At 34.8% G+C, this 26,998-nt stretch overlaps 1 protein-coding gene across 5 annotated transcripts in view; it reads left to right on the top strand.

Moving 5' to 3' along the window:
- The window catches only part of shep (alan shepard), a 543,944-nt gene extending 521,950 nt beyond the window's left edge, over positions 1–21,994 (top strand). For 3 of the 5 annotated variants that reach the window (XM_071590328.1, XM_071590331.1, XM_071590329.1), the window contains exons 8-12: positions 5,029–5,352; positions 6,613–6,699; positions 7,472–7,570; positions 9,648–9,802; positions 16,642–21,994. In XM_071590328.1, coding sequence (XP_071446429.1) covers positions 5,029–5,352; positions 6,613–6,699; positions 7,472–7,570; positions 9,648–9,802; positions 16,642–16,651 — 675 coding nt within the window. In that variant the 3' untranslated portion in view covers positions 16,652–21,994. The remainder of the gene's footprint in view (positions 1–5,028; positions 5,353–6,612; positions 6,700–7,471; positions 7,571–9,647; positions 9,803–16,641) is intronic. The other 2 variants (XM_071590327.1, XM_071590330.1) reach the window with 1 other exon arrangement.
- Positions 21,995–26,998: the final 5,004 nt, after the last annotated feature.

The raw sequence follows: 26,998 nt of genomic DNA on the forward strand, positions 1-26,998 counted from the left end.
TCAAAGTTTTAGAGCATACAGTTGTCTTTGTGATTGTAAGTTTATTAAAATTTTGAGGCACTTAATATATAATAGTGCAAATAAAATCATCACATAGATAATCAAGAGTTTATTGTGATAAGCATCAAGATGCCTATCTGGAAAGGAATAATAATTCAAATGACCAGTTTATAATAGTAGTTCAAAGATCAGTAGAGGTTCACAAAAAGAAGTGATACCATGAACCTGTTTCATGTTACTAGACTTCGTATTGCCAATCACTTTTCGCATTTCTTTTTCAAAGCCATTTTGTTGAATATAGGTCATCAGGCAGTGATAGTGTGGAGCTATCAGCTAGTTTTGTGAAAGCAATCAAATAGGAAGGCTGCTATTTAAAGTGTATATTTCCAAATTTATTTAAACTGATATTTGAGTTTGACACAATTTCTTTAGCTCTTGTGCTGTTGTGTACTTAATCTTGAAAGTACAAAGTAGTGTGCTTTTAAATATGCTACTTACATCTAGTAAAATAATAATTCCTTAAACGTTTCTTGAATTATGAACACAACTCCATAGGTAGATTATTATGAATGCATGATTATAGAGGTCTAGATTGCTCTTCTCGGGAAATATGTTAACAATTAGGGCTTTTTTTGGGAGTTTAGTCACAAATACTCATTCTTCTTTCATCTTTAAGCACACAGGGTTTTTTATTATTGGGAAATATAGTTGTTTTAATGAATATTTCCATATTATTTTGTCAAAGTACCTATTATCCTGTCCGTATTTAAAAAAATTATAAATATACATGGTTACATTTCTTCAGTTTTAGCTGTTTTCAATTGACTTTTTAGCATTTCTGTCTCCTTCAGTTATTAACTTCATATCAGCTCTGTAAAATACAAGTTTTATTTGGCAAAGTTGCTTTTTTTTGTACAAAACAATGTCAAAATTTAATGTGAATGGTGTTGGAATTCCTTTGAACAGCTTCTTCTGCATGGGAGTTTTATAACAAACTTTAATTTCAGTTAAATGGGTCTGATTGGCCACTGAGGTTGCTAATAAAATTGAGTTGTCGTGAGACTGGTAGAGTAGCTTAAACTTTAAGTTATGCTTAATTTTGTCCCATAATAGTAAACTCAACAATTGTTGAAAGATTTAATTTTTGGTTTGTTTTATTATAACGTGTGCCTAGTATATTTAAGTCATCCTCCTTAGTATTTATGAAAAATGCTGCATTATATTTTATCCAGAACTGTTTGTTATTGTGTGGATTGCAAGTTGTTAAGTGAATTTTTATGTTGGATGAGATGACCAGAAGAGTAATAGGTTTCTGCATGCTAGTAATTTTATTATGTAAAATAAATGCAAATATTTGTTGTGCCATATACCTGTCAGGATTGCTGGAACTGGAGAGTATCTTAAGACCCCTCTCACAACTTACTTTGGTTAATGTGAGGAGGCTCTTATCTAGAGCAGTATTCATCCAGTTTCTTTGCTTATAGATGAATGTCAATTATGAACATAGATGTTTGGCAACAATAATTTTCAGTATTTGTGTCGTATGAGCTTCCAGATGTGGCCAAAATGTGTTTCAGCTCATTCATATAATGGTTTAACTATCTAATGTATTAAGAAGAAATGATTTTATGGAAATGCAGTTCTGTTCAAGTTGAGTGCTGCATGTAATTTTGCCTGAGCATTGAATGTTTTTAAATTACTGTGGTGTTCTTAACTTGCCTTTTTAAGGCATAATTTTATTCCCATACTTGCACTGAAAAGTATAATTAGACCAAAATAAGGATCCCATAATTTTGAGAAAGACACAATTGTGTGACTGCATTTATTTTGTATAATACAGTAAAACTTCACTTTATTGAGCCCTAGTTTGGGAAGGTATTCATTTAAGATGAAAATGATTTATATCCCTTAAAACTTCAACTGAAAACAACCAAATTGACTTATGTGATATCAACTTGTGCATTACGAACTAAACACTGAAGTAGTACAATAGTCGCCTCTACTTAAACTTACTTTTTTTGGGTAACATTCCCTAAGCTGGGCAGAGACTTTTAATAGAAATACACGTTGAAATACTAAAGCTGAACCATAGAAACAAGCACAGGTATCCAATGAGTCCAGGCTGGTTACTGAAATTTTGAGGCTCATGATGGTGAAGCTTATGGTCCAGGTTCAAAATTAAATTGTGTTAGGTTCACTTCAGCTCTGGAAAGAAGTACTGTCAGCAGTGACACAACACCAATTACACAGCATGATACACCATTTTACAGTATATTGTTCCGAATGCTATGCTAAACTCATACAGTATAATCCAGTTGTATAACAAGTCCGACATGTAATGAAAATCTAAATATAAACAGCAATCCCCAAATTACAGTTAATATCCTTTATCAATTGGTAATAGTGAAGCCATCCACAAGGTTAGGTCAATATTGAATCAACCTGCCCATTTGTAACTTCTAGACTTATATATTTTTCATGGCTCATTTGTTTTACTTGGGACTATATCCTGCAGCAGAGGCTAATAAAAATTTACCGACAAAAATTCTGGGCAAAGAGTGGGAGATGTTATAGTGATATACTCATAAAGACCAAATAATTCATGAGCGTCATGGAAGGCAACAAGACCTTATGCCACGAGGGGATTGCTATGGTTAATATTTTAACAAATTGTATAAAGCTTCAGAGATTTCAAGAGTATGATGTTGATAATATTTTAGAAGAAACTTGGTGATATAGTGTTTATTAGGGAAGGGAAGTGTTTTAGGAGTCTTACCTCATTGAATAAAATCATAACCATATTTCCTGGCGAATAAGATGCTCTGTGATTTTTCAGGTTATGAAAAATTCTTGGATCAGACTGAAAAGAATGAAAATATTTTAACACTACACGAAGAAAATAGAATTGTGGCATTTAAAAAATATCTGATGTATAAACATTTATTAATCGTAGAAATTTTTCATCACTAATGCTAAAATCATATATGCAGTTATTTTCCCTTGAGATATTACTTTTCTCATTCAATGCCATCTTCACTTCCATCTAGCACATTGTTAACTCAACATTTTTCAAAAGACTATAATAGTCTTGCTTTTAATTTTCACACACTCATGAACACTGTAAATTGACTGCAGTTTCATTCTTCCCATCTGTGTGATATCATGAATTGATGCCTTAATCTACTTCATCCCTTCTTTCATACTAAATCCCTTGAATGGTTAATTGACTAAAATTCCTCGAGGCTGCAATTGAGATATTATTACCCAAGGAATCAGAGCAAGATATATCTTTCATTAAGTGGCTAGGCTTTTTGCTGACTCAATTTTCTGGACTTGATCTGAACCAATCACACACTAACAAAAAGATTTCTTCTGTATTTATGGAATTTTAACAACCTTTTTTAGTCAATTGGAAGTTTTTGTGCTATTTTAGTTCTGAAATGCATGTACAGATCATTTCTCCTTATGAGTTTTTCTCTCATATGACTCATACTCCTTTCAGTTGAGTGTCTATAGGCTCCTGAGTTTCTACAAAAGATACAATATTTAAGCTTAGGAGTGACATCCCCTTTAGCCAACCTCTACTGCCATTAAGTATCATTGCTAATCAGTATTCCAATGTATGTTGGTAGGAGGGATTGTGGGAGGGTTTTCTGTACTGAAAGTTGCGTTTCATTGGTGCAGTAGCAATAATGTCGTACTGAAACAACGTCATGATAAAATTGTAATGTGGCCTCATCCTAGGCTCCCAGTATCTGGAAATGTCATTGGATGACAAAATAGTACATCATGATTCAAATTTTGTAGACTCCGATCTCACCACCCAATAATAATACGACGTCAATTTTAGAGCATTAGAAAATAGCAATCCTAAATAATTGCACTAGATCCAAGTGAATAATAGCTAGAGTTTTTAAAATGTAAAAGGGTTTACTTTTGTTTTATTTTTTAATGGAATGAGAATTATCTATGGGACCATAATCACCTTTAATTATATGAAGTAATATTTTTACCATTAGTGGTGACATATAATGCTCTAAGGTTTGCATTTAACTTTAAACTGTTTTTCTTTATAAAAATCATAGATAATACAGAAAATATTTTGCAAAAAGATCTTGAACTTCAAATTTGGAGGAAATAGTGACATGCATGAAAATTTAGTTTGAGTGTCATTAAGTATTGTGTACTTTTAACAATGTGATTAAATTATCTAACTTTATAATGTTTGATTTCTTAGTAACTTTATGTAATATATCTGAAGTTTTATTTCAAAACAAAGTATAATAATTCAAGGTTACTGGCAAGTCATTTTGGGGTCTCTAAAGAAAGAGGCTTCAATCCAATTTATTATCTAAGATTGGTCAATGTTTAAAGTTAGCAGTTAAAGACAATTAGCAGTTATTTCAATATGTGGTTATTGTGTCAAGTTCTTTTGCCAAATTTTGAAATTGTAGGGCTGATCCCCTTAAATTTTAAATTATGATCATGTGCACTTCATATTACATTTGTAGAAATTCTGATTTAAAAGAGTTACGCATTTCAAATTTACATTATTACTTTTCATTTAGATTTAAGATTTTTCTGTCACTGATTTGCTTCCTTTTTCCCTTCATCTGTTACAACTTAATCTTTGCTCTTCTTGTTGTCCCACCAAACAACTTATAACCTTCAACTTCCAATTCCTTAACCTTTCTAAAATTCATTTTGTTTAATGTTTTCTTTCAATTCCCAAATGATACATATTTTGTGATTCCTCTTATATTATTTTTTTTCACCTGGCCTTTATATTTTGAATCCTTTTTAATTTCCCTGGCCTTATTTTACGTATTAATTATCTATCCCGTGGATTCTGCATCAAACCACTCGACCCACCTTTCCATTTGGTATATTATTTTCCTTTGGTTGCTTTCCTCTGAATGGAATGGTTAACCCCCTCACTTCCTCCATCCCTGTTTTGTGGCTGCCTCCTGGCCAAACCCTTCTCTACCTAAACGATGTGTCTGTCCTCATGCCTGGTACCCTAACCAGGGGGCACCTGTCTCTTATGACCCCACCACCCTGTCCCAGAATGGCGTCGGAGCCCAGATGCTGCCAACTTCGTCATCATCACCATCAGCAGCAGTGGCAGCAGCTATGGGCCAGTATGCAGGACGCCACCATCACCATCCGCACCATCACCCACCACACCACCACCCGCACCACCATCCACATCACTACAGTGCCGCAGCTGCAGCAGCAGTGGCAGCAGCCGCTGCTGCAGCAGCCAACCAGGTGCAAGGATACTCTCTACCGACAACTCCATGGCTTCCAACCCAGTATGTGATGCAAGCCCCTCACATGCAGCAGGTGGAGGTAAGATATGTCAACTTGCATTTAGCCGTCTAAAGCACTTGTTTTGACTAAAGAGTGGGGAGTCAAAGGTCTTTATAGTGACCCAGTTAGTGTGTCCGAAGTAAAAAAAGTTATATTTTTTAGAAACTTCTTGGAATAGTGCAAAATACCACATTTTCATTTTGCTAATGATGGTGCATTAGAAGCAAATTTTCAATGCTTGGATGGAGAAAATTTAATTCATGTTTTGATATTCAAAGAATTCAGTTGAATGGGCAATTATTCAGGTTTTCTTTTTCTTATCATCGTAGGTAATGTACTGGTTAATGTAGGCTTTGGATGGACACAAGTCATCCAACAATTCTCTTTTCTGTCATAACAAAAAATCTGGCCTATATCCTACTCTAAAATAAACCCTTCTTCAACTCTGTATACTTCCTTTCTCCCTTCATTCAGTCAAATATCCTTTTCCAGCTTCTGTCCCTACCTCGTTTCTCTAACACACCTCACAATCATGGTTTCCAACATCCCATTGCCAATCAACATGCTTTGCAGCCATTTTTTCAATGTTTTTGATTTCTCCCCACAGTCCCCTTTCTTCCTCATTATACCAAGCACTTTCTCATTTGTTTTCTTTTCTGTCCATTTCACCTTCTCCATCCTCCTTCAAACCCACATTTCAAAAGCCGCCAATCTATGTGCATGACCCTGCTTTTTATGCAATACATATATGTTCCATGAAAAGGAAAATCCTCTTAATGTATTTAATTTCTTCATTAAAATTGGAGTGTGAATGTGATTTGGACACTTAAGTTAAAAGCTTTTTCTTTGGACAATTGATTTTTTTTGCTTAAGGCTTTCTGTTTGAACAAAATTAACTTTAAAATTATTTTTTTTAATGATAAAGTACAACCTTAAGCATATTTGATAATGTAAAAAACTAGGGGGAACCATTTATCAAAATGGAATATTAATGTTGTAAAAATGTAAAATTGTTCACTATTTGGACTGTCGAATGAAACCCATTACTTTCCCAGTCTTTATTTCAGAGCTGATTTTTCTTGCATGACAATGACCTCTAATGGGTAATGGATATATTGAAAAACTAGAGAAATAGGATACTTTTCAGAATATATTAAAATAATGCTGGAATTGATTGATGTGGCTACAAACTATCAATCAGTAAAGGAAGAAGAGAGAAGGAAGCATAGATTTATCCAAAATGTAATTAGCAAAAACAGGGCCTATCTGATGTTTTCTTTTACATTTTTTATCTTCTAGGACCAATTCACCTGTCAGCTTGCCACACAAACACATATGCATACGTACAAGAATGATAATCAACACTCCCAAGCAGGAATATCTGTTGTAAGTATTGTTATCAAATGGATTTTCGGAATCATTTACAACCATAGAGAGTGCACATTTATAATCGCATAAATCTATAATAATGTGTTTCCATCGTAATGTTCATATTACATAGTTAAATATGTGTAAATGTGGTTTTTACTTCTAATGGAGTTAGAGTTAAAGATGATTGATTTACATAATGATATGAAAAGACAGAAATAAGGAATAATAAGATTTGATCAATTTTGAGAAGATTTAATGTAAGGGCTATTTTTTAAATCAGCTAAGGACTTCTTTCATCCCCAATTTAAAATGTATTCATTCTTATTCATACATGGAAGAAAAAAAGGTTTTTCATCATTTTCAATCAATTTGCATCCCTTAACAAAGGGTTCCCTAGCCTTTTATATTAATACAGGCTTTATGGGTAGGTTTTGATCAAAAAAAATGTTTTTAAATTTAACTTTTTCCAGATATATTTCTTCTGAATGTACAAAAAATTAAAATTTCTCAATCCACATTAAGGACCTCTATTGGTAGGATATTATTGTATACCTGATGCCAGGTAATACTGTATTTTGATATGAAAATGTCATAAATACTGAAAAAATTAAGATGATATTAATTCATTTATTACATGTGATGGCAGAATTTTTAATCTTTTGTGCAAAACTGTCTTAGTATGTTAATAAGAGTGAGAAATTTTGATCATATGAATGGTAAATTTCATTCAGTTTTTTAAGTAAGTGTATTTTTATCTTGATTCTATTCTATTTATTTTTAATTAAAGATGATGCCATCAGCTGATCCCACTTCAGTGCAGTACGGTTCAATGATTCCTCAGCTCACAACACATATGTCAACCTTACAGCTTGGGACAGCAGGCTCTGTAAGTTGACAAAGTTATCATATTTCCATATTATAAGAATAAAAATGTTGTCTAATTTTGATTGTTTTCTGAAATAACTGAAGATTTTTGGTCTACTATAATTTAAATTACTATTTAAATTGCCATCATAAACTGTCCACCAATGGAACAGTATAGAGGGAACCTGGATGATATTTCCACACTCAGTTTATCCATTTCAAAGCAAAATGATTATTCATCCAACCTTTTTTGTGGTCTAATTTATGCTCCTGCTAAGAACATAATACTTCACTAATGGTGGAGGATTCGCCATTAAATGGCCTACCTGATGGAAGCTTCTTTCCAGCTACCAAAACTTCTGTTACTCTTTCTAGTCATCCATCATTGTATCTTGACACCCACAGTTTACATTTTCTGTTTTTGCTCCAGCATTGTTCGCTTAAGTGTTGTTGGCATATGGTAAACTGGGGTCTGATTATTATTTCCCATTTTCCGTGATAAACAGAAAAATGGATTTTGAAGATCGAGGAAATATTTTAAAATCTTACTAGATTTTCTTCATAGGCTCTAGGCAAACACTCTGAAATAGTTGTTTTCCTCCATTTTGGAAGGCCATTCCTATTTTTTAAATGTAACTACCCCTGCTATCATTAAATTAAGTGAAAATTACCATGAGCCTTCTTTCAGAAATCTGTCAAAGGTTTCTTTAACATTGAAAACCTGAATTGACATCAGTCTCTAATGTGCACTGCTACAAGGGTGGTCCCAGAAGTGCCCAGCCTTACCTAGAGATGCCAGTAGTTGTTTGAAAAACATCACTAGTAGAAACTAAGCAATCCGTAAAGCATATCTTTCAAGTTTGAAGACGCCACGTTGTTTAGTATTTGTTTGACAGCCATCGAAAGTGAACGTTTTCAGTGAATTTGTGGAAATGGAGAAAATTGGTCCTTTTTATGTGATGCAATACTTTTATTTGAAAGGCCTTAACCCGACTAATATGAAAGCTGAACTGGATTCTACTCTGGGTGAGTCTGCTTCCTTTGTTTACTACAGTAAAATATTTGGAAGCAGAGTTTAAACGATGCGGTATGAGCTGTCAAGATGATCATCGCATTGGTTGACCAAATTAGGTGATGACTCCAGACACGGAGAAGAAAATCCACAAAGTGATATTGGACGATCGTCGACTGAAAGGGCACGAATGAGCAGACATAGTAGGCATTTCAAAAAGTGTGTGAAGCAAAACCAGTGTGTTGAAGATGTTTCCATTGAGTGTTTAGCAAAGTTTCACAGCAACAAAGCAGAATTTTTGTGCCGTTTCATATTAATGGATGAAACATGGGTCCATTACTTAACACCCAATACAAAAGAACAATCAAAGCAATGGATTCAAAATGGAGAGCCCACTCCAAAGAAGGCAGAGACCGTTTCATCTGCAGCCAAGGTAATGGCGTCAGTTTTTTGGGATGCGTGTGGAATAATTTCTCATTTGCTATCTTTAAAAAGGAAAAACCATCTTCGGCGAGTATTATGCCAACTTATTGCAACGTTTGAGTGAAGAAATCAAGCAAAAGCAGCCGCATTTGGCTAAGAAGAAAGTTTTGTTTCACCAAGACGTGCACCAGCTCACAACTCTGTTATTGCAATGGCCAAAATTCATGAATTAAAGTTTGAAATGCTACCTCATGCACCATTTTTGCAAGATAAGAGATTTGCTGAGATTAGTATTTTGCTTTGGGAAAGCAAAATACTAATCTCAGCCAAGAGTTTTAATTCCCAGTTTTTCCTTAGTGTAGTGAGCTATGATCTGGATATTTATAGCTCTAAATTTAGTATTAACTTTTTGTATTCTAAGGTATAATCAGTGATAGTTGAAATGGGAGCTCTCATGTTTTTTGACACATAGAAAAGATAAAGTAGTGCACATGATATACATGAAGAGATAACAGTGGTAGCTTAGAGGCTGTTCATGTCACTTAAATAGTATTGATGAGATTTATATATTGAGATTTCATGATTAGAGAAGGATATTTACCGTTTATTAGAATGCAACAGTATGGTTATAGTTACTTGTTGACATCCTGCATTTCTCTTGCAGTATATAGCAGCAGGACCACATGCATACCCATTTTACCCTGGGCCTGGTACGTCCATCATCCACACGTTGCCAATGCCAGATTCTGAGCAGACTTCCAATGCAGCATCACCAGACAACTCATACCAGGCATACCAGGCTGCACAGCAACCTGCCAAGTAATTACATGGTGGGTGGAGATCCATGAGTGATTTAAAATACCAGTTGCAGAAAGTCCCCATTTGCCTTAAAATGTGTTAATAATTTTTATGGCCTTGTGTCCATTGAATGCCTTGCCATAAATTATCTTGATTCTGGTGTTATTATAGCAAGGTTTCACTTAATTGGAAAAATATTGGAAATTACTTTGCCAAGTTGTTGTAGTTTATGAGAACTTAAGATGCTACTGAATTGCTATTTGGATACAAGGCCTGATCAGTAATTCTTTTAAAACAGTTGTTAATAAATATAATAAGGCTAGTAGAATTACTAACTGCTGGGTGGTGCTCTCTCCTGGTGTTTTAATCGGACATGGGATCTCCACTCCCTTTCATTATACGACCATTATATAATAATTCTCTTAGCATGAATGCATGATGTACTTCATTGTGAGTAGCCTGCCCAATCATTGATAGCAAATTTATTTAATTTGTTTTCTTCCAAAGTGTAGTTGCTATCACTAGATGGGCTTATTATATAATGAGCTTATACGTTCATATCAACTAATTTAAAAAGTTATATGGAATATTTTTTATAAGGAATGTTGAAAATTGATCTATTTCATTAGATCAAAATATATTTTTGCATGGGATATTATAGAACATTTGTGTCAATGCTTTTGTTAAGTTAGTTCATTTTGTTGTCTTGTGAACATTTGATTTAAAGGAACTTGAATTTTCCATTTTAACCTTTAATGACTATTACATTAAATATACAAAATTATAATTTTTTCACATTTTCTGCATACTAAGGAAATTTTTACATGGCTATGATTATGCATAAAAAGCATATCACAACTTAGTACATATTTCAAATCTGTTTTTATGGCAAAGTCTCCTGACTTTCAGCTACAAAATGTACAAAAAGAATTAATTTTTACAAATTTTCACATAAAGCTAATTAATTGGCCCAGGACCCCTTATCAAATGTGCACATTATTGTTAGAATTGGCAGAAAATGAATTAAATTTCAGGCTATATGAAACAATCGGTTTTTTCGTATGTTATCAACCGCGATCTACAGAATGAACTGCAATAAGGCATTTTATTACAAATTATGATGAATGTAGTTCATTTCCCAGTGGTGTATACCTAAAGTAAATTAGTAATGAGAAAGCCTCATGTTGCCTCCACAGGGGCCATTTGATATTATGAGTGGTTCAACAGCTATGTAAAAATGGAAATCATAACAAAAGGTTTTTTCGTATATAATGAACCACAATCTGCAGAATGAAGAGTAATAAGGTATTGCATCACAAATTATGATATAGTTCATTTCCCAGTGGTGTACACATAAATTAAATCAGTAATAGGAAAGCCTAATTTTGTCTCCTCAGGGGCCATTTGATATAATGAGTAGTAATTTTTGCACCTGAATGCTTTTCATTGTTTGCAGGACCTAATTTTGATCAGACTGTGGCATCATTGCAACTCATAAATGTATTGAAAATAAATTTTTGGTAGGTGGATATCCTTTCTGATTGATTTTGTCAGCAGACCATTTTGCATTAAAGGTTAGCAAGCCACAGCTGTTGCTAGTTGAAACATGTTTACTTACCTGCATGTGCACATGCCTGCCCCAAACAGTGAAAAAACTATTTCCTTGAAGGTATTTGTATACATTGTGGGGAACAGTAAAAAATCCCATGGGGTTATGGCTGGAGTATGAGGAAAACGAAGAACCGAGATCACATTGATTTGTGTGAGATGATCACAATTTCTCTATGGATTTTCTGTGCAGACACATCTCATTTGAAAATTTTCTGTTACTAATATTTTGGTGCCTCCCAAATAAAGTTTCAGTTTTTCTGATAGTTCTATTAACTTTACTCTAAAATCTTCTCTCACAGTGGCAATTGTGGTGTTAATATTTACTTTCTTAGGAGCAGTGATAAGGGCTCCAGGTCCACCCTCCTTTAAAATTGAAGAAACATTAAAATTATTTTATAGTTGTGATATAGGAAAGAAAAAACTCTCCATAAACCTAGCATTGCTAAGGCCTTAGCTAATTATTTTTCAAGTGAAAGCAAAATTTCAGTAAAGCTTCACGTGTTGTTTTATTGTTGCCCTAGGTAAACTGAGCATATTTCAGCTTTCAATCGCTGCTGTTGATGCATTACTGAACTTAAATCAAGGAAATTTGAGTACTTGAAAACAGGGAAAAAACTGGAGTTTAGGGGAAAAATCCTGAAATCTAGTAATATAACATGGAATTTTAGAAAATGAACTCTATTTAAGGAAAATTATCGTTTGAAGTTGATATGATTGAGTGATCTAGTGATTTTTGTTAACTAGCAGCTTTGAATGGAACCACCTTATGGTTTAGGATAATATGAAAGATTTTTCATCGACTAATTCATAGCATTTATTAGGGAAGTATTTGACCCAAAGATTTTATCAGTTCAGTGTTAGTACCCGACTCAAAAGAGGGAAAAAGAGCCAACCGTGAAGACTAAATAACAAAAAGTTAGATGCAATAATTTCAAAGTGTTAAAATCATTTGCCTTGATTGGTTTACGGATCCCGATCCCTCAATGTCTGGTCAAGTGCTTTAGCCAGTTAAACTACTGAAGCATCCTCTTACACTGGAAACCAAAGTTAGGCTTTATTCTCTTGGACTGTGGCTTGATGTGCATGACTACCAATATCTGTGACATTTCATGTGTGATATTTCGTCACAAAATCTTGTTTAAAAGTTCTGAAAATTTCAAGTGTGTAGGTGGACACCTTAATAGGTTAACTGCCCAAAGTACTCTGCTAGGCATTGAGGGATCCAGGTTTCAATCCTGGTTTAGGTGAATGATTTATACACTGAAAATTGCTGCATTTTAATGTGCATTAGTGGATTACTCTGATAATAGTTAATGTAATGGCATGTTTCTTTGAATCAGTTTGATTTTGCATATAGTCAAAGTGGTTATCCGAATGCAGCAATGAAGTCACTAACAGAGGGAACGTACAATCAGGATGTATTTTTCTGTTTCATGGATTTCGAAAAGGTGTTAGTAGAATAAATTTTGCAGTATTATTGAATCTATTGCTGAAAATAGGGAGTAGATTAGAGGGATAAGAGACTTATCTGCAACCTGTGTCTGTCTGCTCAGGTACAAGTGGTGGATGTACTAAATTATTGATATGATCATAAACAACAAATTTATTCAATGTGTATTCTCCATTGGCTTAAAGGATGGCCTTCATTATCTGTCTGAAGCATTCACAGGTCCATTTAAACGTGTTGTGGTCCACATTGGCAAATGTTGTTTCATTAATGGCTCTCAATAGTGCTACGTTTCGATGTCTGGGCTTGTTTTGGTGACCCTTTTGACCATGCTCCATACAGTAGTCTGACGGACTTTAATCTGGGCTGTTCAGAAGTCAGAATTCTTTGGACCAAAATATATTGTTGTTGTACGACAACCACTTTTGCACCAAATGACTAGTATGGGCTGTTGCACCTTCCTGCTGGAAAACAAGCGGCCTTCCAAATGACAGTTTCCATCCACGGCATCACTACATTCGTCAGAACATGGAAATAAACTTCTTTATTGATATATTCCCCTTTGTTAATGAAATGCGGTGGCATGACATCACCCTCACAGGACTCAATCCTTAGCACGTGAACATTTGTCTGAAATTTTGTTCTGGAAATAAAGGACATCTTAGGGGTCATATGCCTATGATTGGTTTTAGTATCCACGGTGAAAAAATTTTGGTCAGAAAAAAATCTGGTTTGTTAAGCAGTATTGTTTTGGAAGTACACAACAACAGGATGCAAACGTTCAACTCTCTTTGTCTTGGCAGCTTTGGAAAGATTCTGTCTTATTTAAATAGTGTAAAACTTTTAACAGAGTTCCTCCTTGATGATTTAACGCAGTCTTTTCACTCACACCAACAACTTTTGCATCAAATGCCCGGGGTCTTCAAAAATAAGCTTCTATTGAGTTCATTGGATGATGTCGGGAATCCTGACAAGCCCTTCTTTGAGTGAATTTTCCTCGCTGGTGTTACAAAACCATTGTCAGACTTCTCTGACTCATTATACTTGGCAATGAAATCATATATCGTGGATCTTGGGTGCCCAAAGAATCACATTATTCCTGTCACTGAGCAACCAGCGTGTACACTTTCAATAATCGCAGCTCATTGGTTGTACTCCACGCTTGTTCTTAGCATTGCGACCATTTTGAATTGATGACTGTTCAGTACATATGTCAAGCTTATTTGGGCACCAATGGCAAACCTCTGCATATGGTATAAAATGATGGGAATTACAATTTCAATTTTGTTCGGCAACACCCTGTTTATGGAGAGGAAATGGATAAACTGGCATGGGAAGAACTGGTGATAGGAATGAAAGTCAGTGGAAATTCATAAAATAGGGTTTATGGATGATCAAGCTTTAGTTTGCCAGTCAGCCAAGGGATTGCCAACTCTGGTGTGTCCATTTTTAAGACATTGTGATTGGTATTGGGTGAGAATAAATGTAATCAAAATGTAAGTTGGTGGTTTTTGAGGAAGAGAAAGGCTATGTTAAACATAAAAATACCAAGCAAAAACTAATTGAACAGTTTATGCATTTCAGAAGTCTTTTGGAACAAAATGGTCAAAGTAGTAGGGACATAAGGAGGGAATTTTTGTTAGGCAAAGAAGCTTTCACAAATAAGAGGGAATTGATGACAGGGATGGTGAGTTATAATGTTAATGAACTAACTGTTCATCTAAATGTGCTAAATAGTATCAGGCTTGACTGTGTGGAAATTCATTTGGAGTGAAAGATTTTGATTTACATGAAAAGTTTTGTGGAAGAAACCTTGTATTCCTCTTTCATGCTGGCCAAAACTTTGGTATCGAGAGTAATTTTGTAAAGTGCGGAGACATAGTTATTGAAGAAATATGATTAGTGTAGATTGGAGGGTTTTGAAAAATGGGTTTGAAGAAGTATGAAAATGGTGAAATTGAGTGGAAAGGAAATGAGGAAGTGCTAGCCATGATGGAGGAGAAAGAATTGTTGCAGAAATCCAAAGGCTTAAGGGCATCCATATTTTATCATTTTGATTGGCAATGGGATGTTGATGATTGTGACTGGAGAATGTTAGATAAATGGCAAGAGGTAGAAATGCAGGGATAGGTATGTGGAATGAAATGAAGGAAGAAAGTATGAAAAATTGAAGAGGAACTTATTGTAGTATTGGATACCAGGTTTTCCTTTGTTAGGCAAAGCAAGCAAACGTATTGGTTTATCATTGTATTAGCTGTGTCCATCCAAAGTCTACCTTATCCAGTGCTGATACTAATATTGTTGAATGTCTATACTATGGGGAAAATGCTAAAATAGAAAATGAATATCAATTTAGCAGCATCAGTTCAATTACATTGGGGAAAGAAGGTGGTTTAAATGTTTGTGCAAATGAATTGCTGAAAGCAAGAAACAACTTATATTCTTGAAAAACTGGGGAAAGAACTGGATTCCGAAGCCATTTAATTTTGGCCATGAAATTACATTTCTGCCCAAATTATGAGAATAGAAACTTGGATTAATATAAAATGAAGAGGCCTCTAGAAGAAAATGGAATTGTTACATTAAAAAATTAGGAGCTATTCTTATATCAACAATGTTATCTTCACTTCCATGTGGTGCATAGCTAATTTCACATTTTTTAAAGATATAATGATAGTGTCACTTTAAACCATCTGCCTAGACCTTTTTAGCTACAAACACTAGTAATCAACAGTTCATTCTTTCTGTTGGTATGACATCATGGGTTGTTGCCTTAAACCCTTCTTTCATATTCAAGTGGCAGTTTTTGCGCTAGGTAAAATTGGTAATAGGCATACCTATCACTTATTTTCTCGCTTCAATTTAAATAAGTGTTGTTGAAACGGTAATCCCATTCTTCTTGTGATTTAATATCAAGTTGTTCTTAAAATGTTCCTCAAGATTTGTGTGTTTAGGAACACCTGAACATGGAAGTTTTTTACCCTGTATTTACTAAATCCATCATCTGCTTCCCCAATTCTCATATCATATCAGTCTGAGTGAGGTGGAGCAATATGGCTCTCAGCTCTCCTGTTTCCATATTTTGAACAGTAATTTATCACTTGAAGTTTAAATGCAACAATGTATGATAGTCTATTAAATCCTATAATGTAGTTCTAATTTTAACTTTTATGGCAACACTTAGTTTAGCGAGAGAGATACAAGTTATTAGCCAAAGGGCAGCATTCATGTTAGCCAAATGTTTATAAGTTTTGTAGGAGGACCAAGTGCGAGATGTAACTAAACAAACTGCATTGTATACATTGAAGATCTATGTATGAATTATTTTAAGAAGCACTTTCAAGGAAGTATTACAACTAAGTATTACAACTTTATTGCTTTCTACTGGCTCAAAACAGTGATATTATCAAATTTTGAAATGAAGGCATCCATTTTCTATACCTGATACTGGAAAATATGCTAAATACTAACATATTTAAGAAGTTTTCATTTTTTTATTTTTTAGCTTAATAGTTAGTATTTTTTCTGGTACATTGGCATTAGGTTGAAGTTATACCCGTATACCCTCAGCCCATTAGGCGTAGGCTGTTTTGAGAGTAAATTTTGTAGCAAAAATGTTCATCTATTGTACCAGGAACTACAGTAATTTCACAATGGTAATGAACTTAGTTAAGTGTTAAGAGTAAATATAATGAAGAGTAAATTATTATTGGAGTATTTAAATTTATTGTAATACATATGTTTAAGGTAGTAATGTTTTCAGTGATATATGTATTGTAAAAGATTTTTTCTCTCTTTACAGGTATAATTAGGTAATTTGAAGAAGGAACATGAGCTCTTTGCTTGGAGATTAAAATGTGATGGCAGGTCAGAATCCTATTAGGATGTCGAATGATTTAGGGAACTCTTTTATGAAGTGTGAGGTTTTGTTCTTTTCCATGCAGATGTGGAAAAGTAGGACTATTTCAACCTCTGGCATTAGGTTGTGATTGGCTTATGAATTGTGTGTGAATTGGAAGTTCATAATGCAGTGCCTTTTTTCTTCGTTTAAGGTGAACTGCATTTTGAAATAGTTACAATTGACCAAAGTTGTTGGGCATCATAAGACAACAGGCTTTTTTAATAATCTGCCACCCTTGATATGGCCTGCCAAGAGTAACGTAAGAGGAAGTTGATAAATGGGGAATTAAGTTGGGAGTTAATTCAATTTAAAATATCTTAATTCCTTCAGATAAAGTGAAGGATGCAAAGAAAAACATGCCTTGGCTTCCCCAAATCCATGCTCACCCTTGAAATCGTTTTACACTCATAAAAAAGGGGTTGTCTCTAATGTTTTCCAAATTGACTAAGGAGACTACCACAGCCGTTAATTATTAGCTTCTTCCAATGCTTCACACTCAATATCCAATCTTCCAGCCTATTTTCTCCCCTTGCTCTCACATCACTATTCCTTCATACTGTCTGGTTAATTTTTTAAATTATATAGTGACAGTACTTTTTTATTGAGAGAAAAAAATAAGTAAATGTTCACATTCCATATTGATACCGGACCGCGTTGTTATCAATGTGTTTCGGTTGCATTATAGTGCATTCTGTTCCTTACATTGAATATATTATGCATGGATATATATTCTTCGAGCTCAGCCTGGTTGGTGGTGCCAGTCTGCTGGCAGTGATTTCTATGTTTACTATTTTTTTAAACAAGAGAATCAGGTTGGAAAATTTTGAGATTTTTGTAAGAAAATGTTTTTTAGATACGTGCCTTTCAGAATCCAAGACAGGGATTAACTGAAAAAACTAAGCCAAATTACCTTCTAGTTCATTGTTTCTGTGTTGTAGCTGTTGAAGAAAGAGTAAGGGGTTCTTTTGCCTAGTGTTGTAGAACATGAGCGTTCTCCACATAGCATGATTTTTATTATGTAGCCTGAGGTTTGTGGTCTTGTCTTTATAAATATCATTTTTATAAAGAATTTCATCACTCAGACTAATTACTTGATCCATGAAACAGACATTTGCTGGTCATTTCATCAATGAATCAAATGATCGAGTTTCTCTTGGATTTTATCGAAAAAATTGTAATGTGACTAATGCACACTCTTATTTTGAGTGTTTTGATTGACATGATTAAGGGACTAGAAGTAGTTAGTGATGGATGAGCTGATTTGCTGTTTTCAAGCATTGGATTGCTCATCAAAAGTTTACTGAAAATAAGAGTGAGCATAAAGAAGGATGATGTGTCTTCTTTCAAAAGTGAATCATGGTGCAGTAGCATTAATATGGCCAAAATATACTTCTATATTTGCCAGGTTAGTGACAATTTGGAACTGTGTTGAATTCAGCCAAACTAGTGTGTGTGAGTGTGTATGTGTGTGAACTGTGAAGTGCTTTGTTATACATTTTTTTGCGAGAAGTGATGATTTTTCTGGTCCTGAAAGCACATAATTGTTTTCATCCATCAGTAGGTAAGCTAAATATTGAAATGGAGATTTTACTGTTAACAGGGGAAAATTTAGTTTATTTTGGTACATCTGAATTTGATGGGAAATGGTTCTATTTTTAAAGCATGGATTATCCAAACAAATCGTAAATGTGTAAAGAAAGTTATTTAAATTGCCATGCATTTTACGGATTTTTTGAGAACTTGTAGTTAAGACACTTGCATGAACTGAGAGACCCAAGTGTTCCATTTTTGATGAACCATGCATCAGACAAACGTAGTGCTATAGCTATATCTCGACTGATATTGTGCTGCAAAACTCAAATGCTGCTTGAACTCCTTCATGACTGGAAGAGGAAACAGCTTTGTAAAACAAGTTGACAGTAGTAAGCACCCAAGCGTGGTGCACAAAATTTGTGTAAAAAGAAAATTGTAATTGTGTAAAAAGAAAAAAATTGAAACTGTAGAATGCATGTAATTCAAAGAGTCTTGGTTGAAGTGAGAATAATTGAAATTTCAGATTAGTGGCAAAGTGAACTACTTTTTGAATTGGAGTAACAAACTCATCTATTGTAGGTAAAGGAATAGCATCAGTTTCAAGCTTCAAACAAAACTCTTTCATATGTGTGTAATTAGACCTAAGTCATTATGTTTTTTTGTTACTTTTTTTAAGTTTTGAGCAGTGATGTTCTCTTTTTGTCTGTGAATATTTGTCGTCACCTTGTGTGTCAGTCCATGTGAGAGTTATATGTGAGTAATATTAGTAGAATGTAGTTTGTAGATCGTTAAAATACTAAAAAAGAGTTTACAAGTTAGTGTGTAGCAGATAGTTAATAGTTTGATAGATGTGTAGAGGCTGAGTCATAGCAGAGGGAGAAAAAAAATTATAGAAAGAGCAGTTTTATTTTCAAGAAACAGCAGTTTCTTTAGGAGTGGGAGTTATTTGCCCTGGGCATTGGCCAGTTAAGTGCCCTTAGTTATGTATCTCTCTCCTCCCTAGTCTAAACTGTTTGAAAAAAGCATAGATTTAATTTCCCCTGTATACCCAGAAATAAAGTTGTTTATTCAGATCAGTCAAACAGAGAAACTCCACTGAGAATGATGATGTTTTTGCTCCAGTCGCAAAAAGGAGCCTTAGCAAGTGAAAAAGTTATTAAAATAAGAAAAAGAGAAAGAAGTTTATTTTGTTACACAACTTTTTGTGAGGGATTCTTGTTGTGTGTTCCTTAGAAGTAGTTTTTTCAGGTGGATGTAAGGGTTTTTTGAAAGCCTGGGGATGAAATGTTTCAAAATGAGAGTAGCAGGGGTGGTGTTGGAAAGCAAACGTGGAAAGCAGGGTGTCTCTTTGAGAAAGTTGAGAAGAATGGATGCATAAACAGCAGGCTTTTTTGCCTGCAGAATGTAAGCCAGGTAGCAAAATGGCAAAAAACCTTTTTTTTATTAAATTAAAGATGAAGTGTATATTTTCTTTTTTGATGTCACCATAGGTCAAAGTTGACCAGGTTCAACATCTTCGCAAAATACATGTGGTGAGATTTTTTGCCAAGTTCCTTGTAAATATGGTGGTGTGCTATGCTTCAGCCTCTGGTAGAAAAAAAGCAAAAAATCCAATTTAAATTTAGGAAGAAAGTAATTAAGATTTTTAAAAAATATCTTGGTAAAATTCCCCGCACATGAATGTGCAGGGAAATTTTGCAGGATAAATGGTCTGATCGCTCTTCTCAAAGCATCCAGTTCATGGTGTGGTTAAAAAAAATACAAAAACAGACGCTTTTAAAAGAGGAGTTCAAAAAAGCCAGCTGGAATAATTTTGGAGAGATGGTCATGTGACATTCCAGTCTTCCCCATTGCTGGGAGAGCACAGTTAGGTAAAATGATAGCCGAGTGTTTGTGTGCGAAAGAGTGATGGGTGCATGTGTGCCAAGTTCATGACTGCTAGGCTACGGATGTCAGTCAAGTGTAATATGATGATGATTATGCTGTTTTTTTTCAAAGCTGCAAAAGATTTGAAAAGAAATGTATCTTGGTGTGGTCGTGTGTCCAAAGCAAGGTGTGCAGGATATGGGGAAAAGAGAGATTTCATTTTGTATGCATTGTCAGGAGGGAAACAGACTTTTAGAAGACAAAAAAACAGTGCAATTGTGAGGTTTTTCTTTTGTTTTTCTTTGTTTTTTCTAATCAGTGTAAATATTTTTTTTTCTTGTTGCCGGTCAACAATATTTTCTAACTCTCTCCCCACCTGTTCTTTGTTCAATTGTCTAATTTGTTTATGATCCCTCATGCCTTTTGTTTGTTATACCTCAAAAAGTCTGATGGCTTTCAACATGTTTTGTAAACCAGTCTGCTGTTTCATTGGTTTCTTGTGACTATTTACCTATACTTAAGTCCTGTAAATGAAAAAAATAGTGCAAAATTGATCTGGGACTTTGGTTTGTTTCATGACTGTCAGAAAAATGATAAATGGTCATTCATCCAGATTAATATGAAAGGGCAAGTTTTAAAGAATGTGTACATCCATTTGTTTCTTCTCCTTGTTGGCAATGGTTGGTTAGTTTACCATTAAGTCTGTAAGTGATATGAATCAAGAGTTTCATTGATTTCTGTGCTGCTGAAACTGTGGAGAAGAAAGAAGCTGGGTTACTCCAAAGGTGTGAATAACCTTTGGATGGGGTGGAAGAGTGAGAAGCTAGCGTTGGGAGCTCCGGATGTTCTTTCAACCTCAGTTCATGTGATTTGTGCCACTCTTGGTGGAAGACAATGGGATCCAAAAATAAGGGGAAACAAGGAAATACATGAGACAAGTTGCTGAACCTGTTTGCATAGGTTTGCCTTATCCACATATGGAACAAGTCCAGAAGTTGCAAACAGGAGTGTAGATTGATTGGTTCATGAGGCTTTCATGAGTTCATGAGGTTTTCATTCCACCTGTCAACAAATTCTTTGCTTGACAACCATGTTTGTGTTGAACCTATTGTTCATGGTAGTGTTAATAGTGTTATTTTTTTCTTCAAAGCAACCCATTAATTTCTTGACTGATTGTTGTGTAGTTGAATGGGTTGAATAAAAAAGAAAACATACCGTGAGTGGGTACACAGCAGACTTTCTCCTGTGCTATTTTTAAATTTTGTTTTTTAAAAGTATCAATTAATGTTGATCCTTTCAACACAGTACCAAGCTCAGGTGTAACGACTGTAAGACCAAAGGGCCACCCCGCCATGATTAAATTTCAGGCTAAGAATGTTGGCTTCACTGTGAAGCATGTGAAGAATTGCTTACTTAATTTCATATCTAGAAATGAAATAGATAGTGATTAGGAAAATAAGGTGACCCTACCTTGCTTTAGTTGGGTTCAAAGTGCTGACCCCATTTTTTGTGTCAGACTGAGCCCTCAAAATCCAAAGAATATATCAATAGAATTGTGATACACACATGTTACATTGAGAAATGGTGCCCTCTTAACCTTTTAATTTGAGATATCTGCAACCCTCTGTCCCATACTACTTAGTATTTGTAATGAAATGTTCTGAACAGTTTTTATATATTTTTTAAATTTTATTTCTGGTCACCCAACACAAATAAGTGGCGATTCATCACAATATAGGAAATAAAGATTTTTTTGAAGGCTCTGACTGAAATTATGGATAAGGAAAGTATGTGGCAACTTGCCTGTCGGGAGTTGTTTTGTTGGAGGTCAATAAAGAACCATGTTGGGAAGCAGTGTTGGATGGGTTATTTATTCCTTTTCAAGATAATATTTTTAAAAAGTTAGTTTCAATACATTTAGTACAAAATGGTTTTTTTAAAGTTGATATCCTTTTATGCACCAATATTTTAAATGAGTTTGGTTCTATGCTGTATGAAATCACTCTTGATAATATGGTTAATTTGAACCACTTTCTCCCATATATAGTATAGCCACATTCCTCTTTTGAGAAAATTAAAAATTATGGCCTTGTATGTATATTCAGGGCTTGGCAAATACTTATGCAAATCGCTCAAGTTGCTACAAGTGATGTTGTCTACAAAATCATTAATTCGGAATTTTACCTTGTGTCTAAGGATAATGTTTGTGTAAAATATGTCGAGCCATTTTGTGTGAAAATCTGGGTTTTGCATAGTTAGTCTAGTCTTGTGTATGCACACAAGAGCTTGCCCTGACAATTTATCTTTCTAGTTGAATCTTCTAATAATGTTTTATTACCAATAGGCGAGTTCCAGTTATTTAAAAAAGTACAAAATTATTTTATTATCTTAGGGAAGAATTATCAAAAATAACTGAATTAACACATGTAAGCTCTGTTAATTCAGTGAATAAGATTATGTGTAGAATGGATGCCTGGTATAGGTGGATCCATAATTTTGAGTTTAGATGGGGGTTTACTTTAAATTACTCTCTAAAATGCTTAATACTTGAATGGAACTTGAATTGCTCTAGCAAATTTCAATTTTTTTCCAGTAAATTGTTTTGGACTACGTAAAAATGATAAAGTCGAGTGGAGAGATAAATTTTCACCCATATGGTGCAACTCAATTTGTACCCATCAATCCAGACTCTTATTTTCACTTGCGGTGGGAAGTAAATATTTTAGGCAATTTGGTAGAGCCTTGCACATATCGTGGAGTGCAGAAATAAGTTTTCTTCAGGCATCCAGGAAAAAACATTTTGCTGTCCCAATTTTTGCACACGGTGTTCTCATAATTCCTGTGTTGCATAACTTTGGATTAAGCATTGTCAAATGCTGAATGAGTACTAAGTGCTCTATGGAAAGTGACAGTGCTTGTGGAGGGATTATAGCTCTGATTAGAAAAGGATGATTTGGTTGACAAATGAGTAAGTAATATTCCCGGAAAGAAATATTAGATGGCAGGTGTATGAAGGTTAGAATATCACGAATTTGGTTTGTTAGATATTGTTGCAAGTTTCTGTATTGCATGGTGGCCAAGCTATATGAAAGTTCATGCATCACGTGATAACTGCCATATTGACAGTAAAAACAACCTCTTAAATTTTAAGACCAATTCATAGGCAGTTAGTATATCCTTGAATTGAATTCTCTATTTTGAAAAAGAACACCCACTTTGCAGAAGGACTTTAGGGAGTTAATGTATTATTAGTTGCTGCTAAGCATCTGCATAGACCATCTGGTTAACACAGCTGACATAAGTGGGACCTAAGCAATACCCAACTTCTATACCTAAAAAAATTGATTTCATTAGGATGTTCTTCATTTGGCAGCTGTTAAGCATTTTTCATTCCCCCTATGGTTGGCTTCATTAGGTGGGAACATATATAGTCATTCTAATGAGTACTTTGTTATTTCATTTGAGGTATTCTGCATATTTAACGGTATATTTAGTACCATCCCTAATGATGAGTTTTGAGAGCGTCTTCTTGTTTGCAATATATTATTTATTGAATTTCCCCCAGCAGATCCCCTCTGTCCACCCTTTTAAAATAGCAAATTGTGCATTTAAGCAAAAATCATTATTGCCTCTAATGCATAGCTTGATGATTTCAGCCCTGATGTGGCTTCCTAATATCTACAATAAAGGTTTTTATACTAGTTTCAACCGCCTACTTAGGAAATTTAAATATGTTGACCTTAGGTGATTGATGGACTTTGCACATTTTTGAGTTCTCTAGCTAACTACAAAATGTTTCCTCTCTACTATCGATATGAGTTATTTTTACTAACAATATGCATTGACATTGTTCAAGACTATCATAAAAGTGAATTCTTCATTGATTCTAGTTGGTCATAATTTCGAAAACCAGACCTAACTATTGACCAAGACAATAATGATCAACTCGATTAGTTTGAGATTCCACATATAATGGTTAAAAAAGCTGTGAGAGCATCCTGTAACCTTCATGAAGATGCATGGTTCCTCTAGGAAAGGTAAGTATCATCTTAACTGTAAAATCTTGACCTAAAATCAATCAATATGAAGTGGATCTTTTATTGCGCTTCTCCCTGTTTCTATTTGATGGTTTCCCCTTTCTGAGTGTAGCTTTTGTCTTAAAGTCTTCATATTTCATTGTGCAAATAGTTAATTTAAAGTTAAGCAAGCGGATTTAATAGACTACTGATTGCTGGGCCCAGATTCTGTTACTAGGCACCTTTGTCTTCATCGAATCTGTGTGGTTATTGCTGGGAAACCATGGCTAGGCAGCACAGGGAAAGGAACTGTCTCCCTACCCTGATGTATTAATTTCAAACGCCACTTTGGCCTTAGTACATGTGACGTCAAACTTTGGGTTGATAAGTGTGATTAAAATATTCTTCTGGTAGGCTACCAGATGAAGCATTCAATTGGAATGTGGAATTCATGCCATATAACCAATCTTCACCTTGATTTAGCCTCATTTTATCTTTCCTCCCTACTTCATTGTTACAACAAATATTATTTACACATCAGATTACAAAATCCTGGATGCTTTCACCAATATCTCAGATCAGTGCAAGTTCTTAAAGTGTAACTTAAACTCACGTAAATGCAGCCCTAAATCTGTCACTAAAACCAATTCTCCTTAATGTCAACTATGAACATGACTCCATTTCAATTGTGTCATCCGTGAAGGATGTGAGCATTTGAACATCTTAATCTGAATTTCTCTAAATACATCCAGGTACTGAGAATTAAAACTACATCTTAGCTTGCACCTCCTCTACAACTTGGTGGAAATCAGATCCTTGAGCTTTGAATTTATATTATCCATCACTCACTATTGCTCGTCTGCTCCCCATATGGCTTGTCTCTGCTGCAGCTCATCTTAACTCATGATGGTGTTGATCATTGTTTTGCTAAAATAGTAAAATTCGAAGTCCATATTTCAATACAGTTGTCCACTAGTGCCATTTTTTATTCCCCATTTGTAATTTCACCAACCAAACGCTTTAATCCAGTGTAAAATTCATGTATAATGCAATATATCCAGAACTACCTGCTTTCATTTTTTCAATTTCCAAATACTGTCACAATCAACACATGTGCTCATTGTCACATCACACTCTGCATGCCAACGCCCAGGTAATTAAGTACTAATTTCCTGTCGCGTCTCCTTCTGCTGAATTCACTTCCTGGCAAAATTGATTCATTTCACTTTCTTCTTTCTATTGTAATCGCCAACCCAAATGTTAACCATTTTTTGGTTAATGTTTGTTTGGATATTTTCTTATGTTATATCAATTTAAATGTTCCTGTAGAATAGAGCAATTTGCTCCTCGGGTTTTCTTGAATCCAAATCGCTTTTCTGAGAGGTTTCCTTCTGCCCTTCAGGTAATTATCCAAGTGAGTATTTTTGATGCTTGAGTCACCATGTTCAATTTTCTTTGTTCTTTGCATTTATCTGTTTTTAGTTTCTTCGGTATTGCAATCATTATACTTTTCTCGAAGTCTCTTGGTATCTTTCCGCTGTCGTAGCTATCTTTGATTATTCCATAGAGGGCATCCTTCGCTTTGACCCCGAGTTTATTTTGTCAACACCTGGTGCCTAGTTCTTTCTCAGGTCTGCCACGGCTCTCTCGAATTCGCTTTTCAATATCAGCGGACCCGATCGTCATCACCTATCATGCTTTCACCTTTGATTAAGCAATCTTTTAATTGTTTGGGAACTTGATAGAGTACTTCAATGTATTCTATCCATCTATTCCCAATGTCGTCATGATCTATTAGTATTTTCCCATTAGCGGCTCGGATGTTTGCGATTTTGTTTTTCTTTCCCCGATTTCCCCTTCACTAGTTTATAAGCGATCTCGCTATTTCCCTTTTTCGTGTTGTCATTAATATCCTCCCTGCAGCTTTCTATCCATTCTTCCTTTGCCTACTTGCCCTCTCCTATGACCTGATTCCGCAACTGTTTATAGAGATCTTCACTCTTATTTCTTGGATTCTTGTATTTTCTTCTTTAATCTATGTGACCTGTTATTTGAGCTGTTATCCATGGCTTCTTAGATATTTCCGTCTTACTCACAAGGAGCTCATCTGTAGCTTTGGTAATTGTATTCTTCAATTCTTTTCATCGACCGTCAGTGTTGGCATTTTCAATATTTCCTTCTATTTCCTTTTCGATGACCGTGGTGAACTTTTCTCTTGCGCTCAATAAATATTCACATGGAAACAGATATAAGGAAAAGGGATAGGAACACATACACAGGAAGAACATGGGAAAGGTGGGGGAGGCGGAAGCGCAAAAATGCTTCTGTGACCGGGACTTGAACACCGGAACTTTCCACTTGCCGGGCGGATGCACCTACCACTTGAGCTAACGAGGAAACATAATATACACTGAGATCTGTGGGTCTCGTATGTCAGAGTTTGGCCTCTGAATGGTTGCATTTTTTAAATGGGCAATGAAAATTTTACTTTTTGTTTTTTTTTGGTTCAGGGGACTATGATTTGAAATTAATTATATCAGGTAAATAAAATTTAAAAATGTAATGCAATATGGTTATGTCCTTGGAATTTCGTCCTCATTTTCATTGGGCATAAAAATAATAATAGACGATGCAAATATTTGAAAGTTGAAATTACTAGGCATAAATAGTTGCTGTTAGCTAATGCTCAATTGAGAAGACGTGGCGATAATATACGGGGATCTCAGAGAAGATGATTTGATTTTTACCATTTTTCCGCGTATGGAATAATGTTCTCCGATTGGATCGTCTGGAACAGAAGAGTACCGCATCACGCATTGCTTTGCTTTCCGAACAAAGTACAA

Source organism: Hetaerina americana, unplaced genomic scaffold, assembly GCF_022747635.1.
Source record: "Hetaerina americana unplaced genomic scaffold, ioHetAmer1.1.p SCAF_4, whole genome shotgun sequence".
NCBI lineage: Eukaryota > Metazoa > Arthropoda > Insecta > Odonata > Calopterygidae > Hetaerina > Hetaerina americana.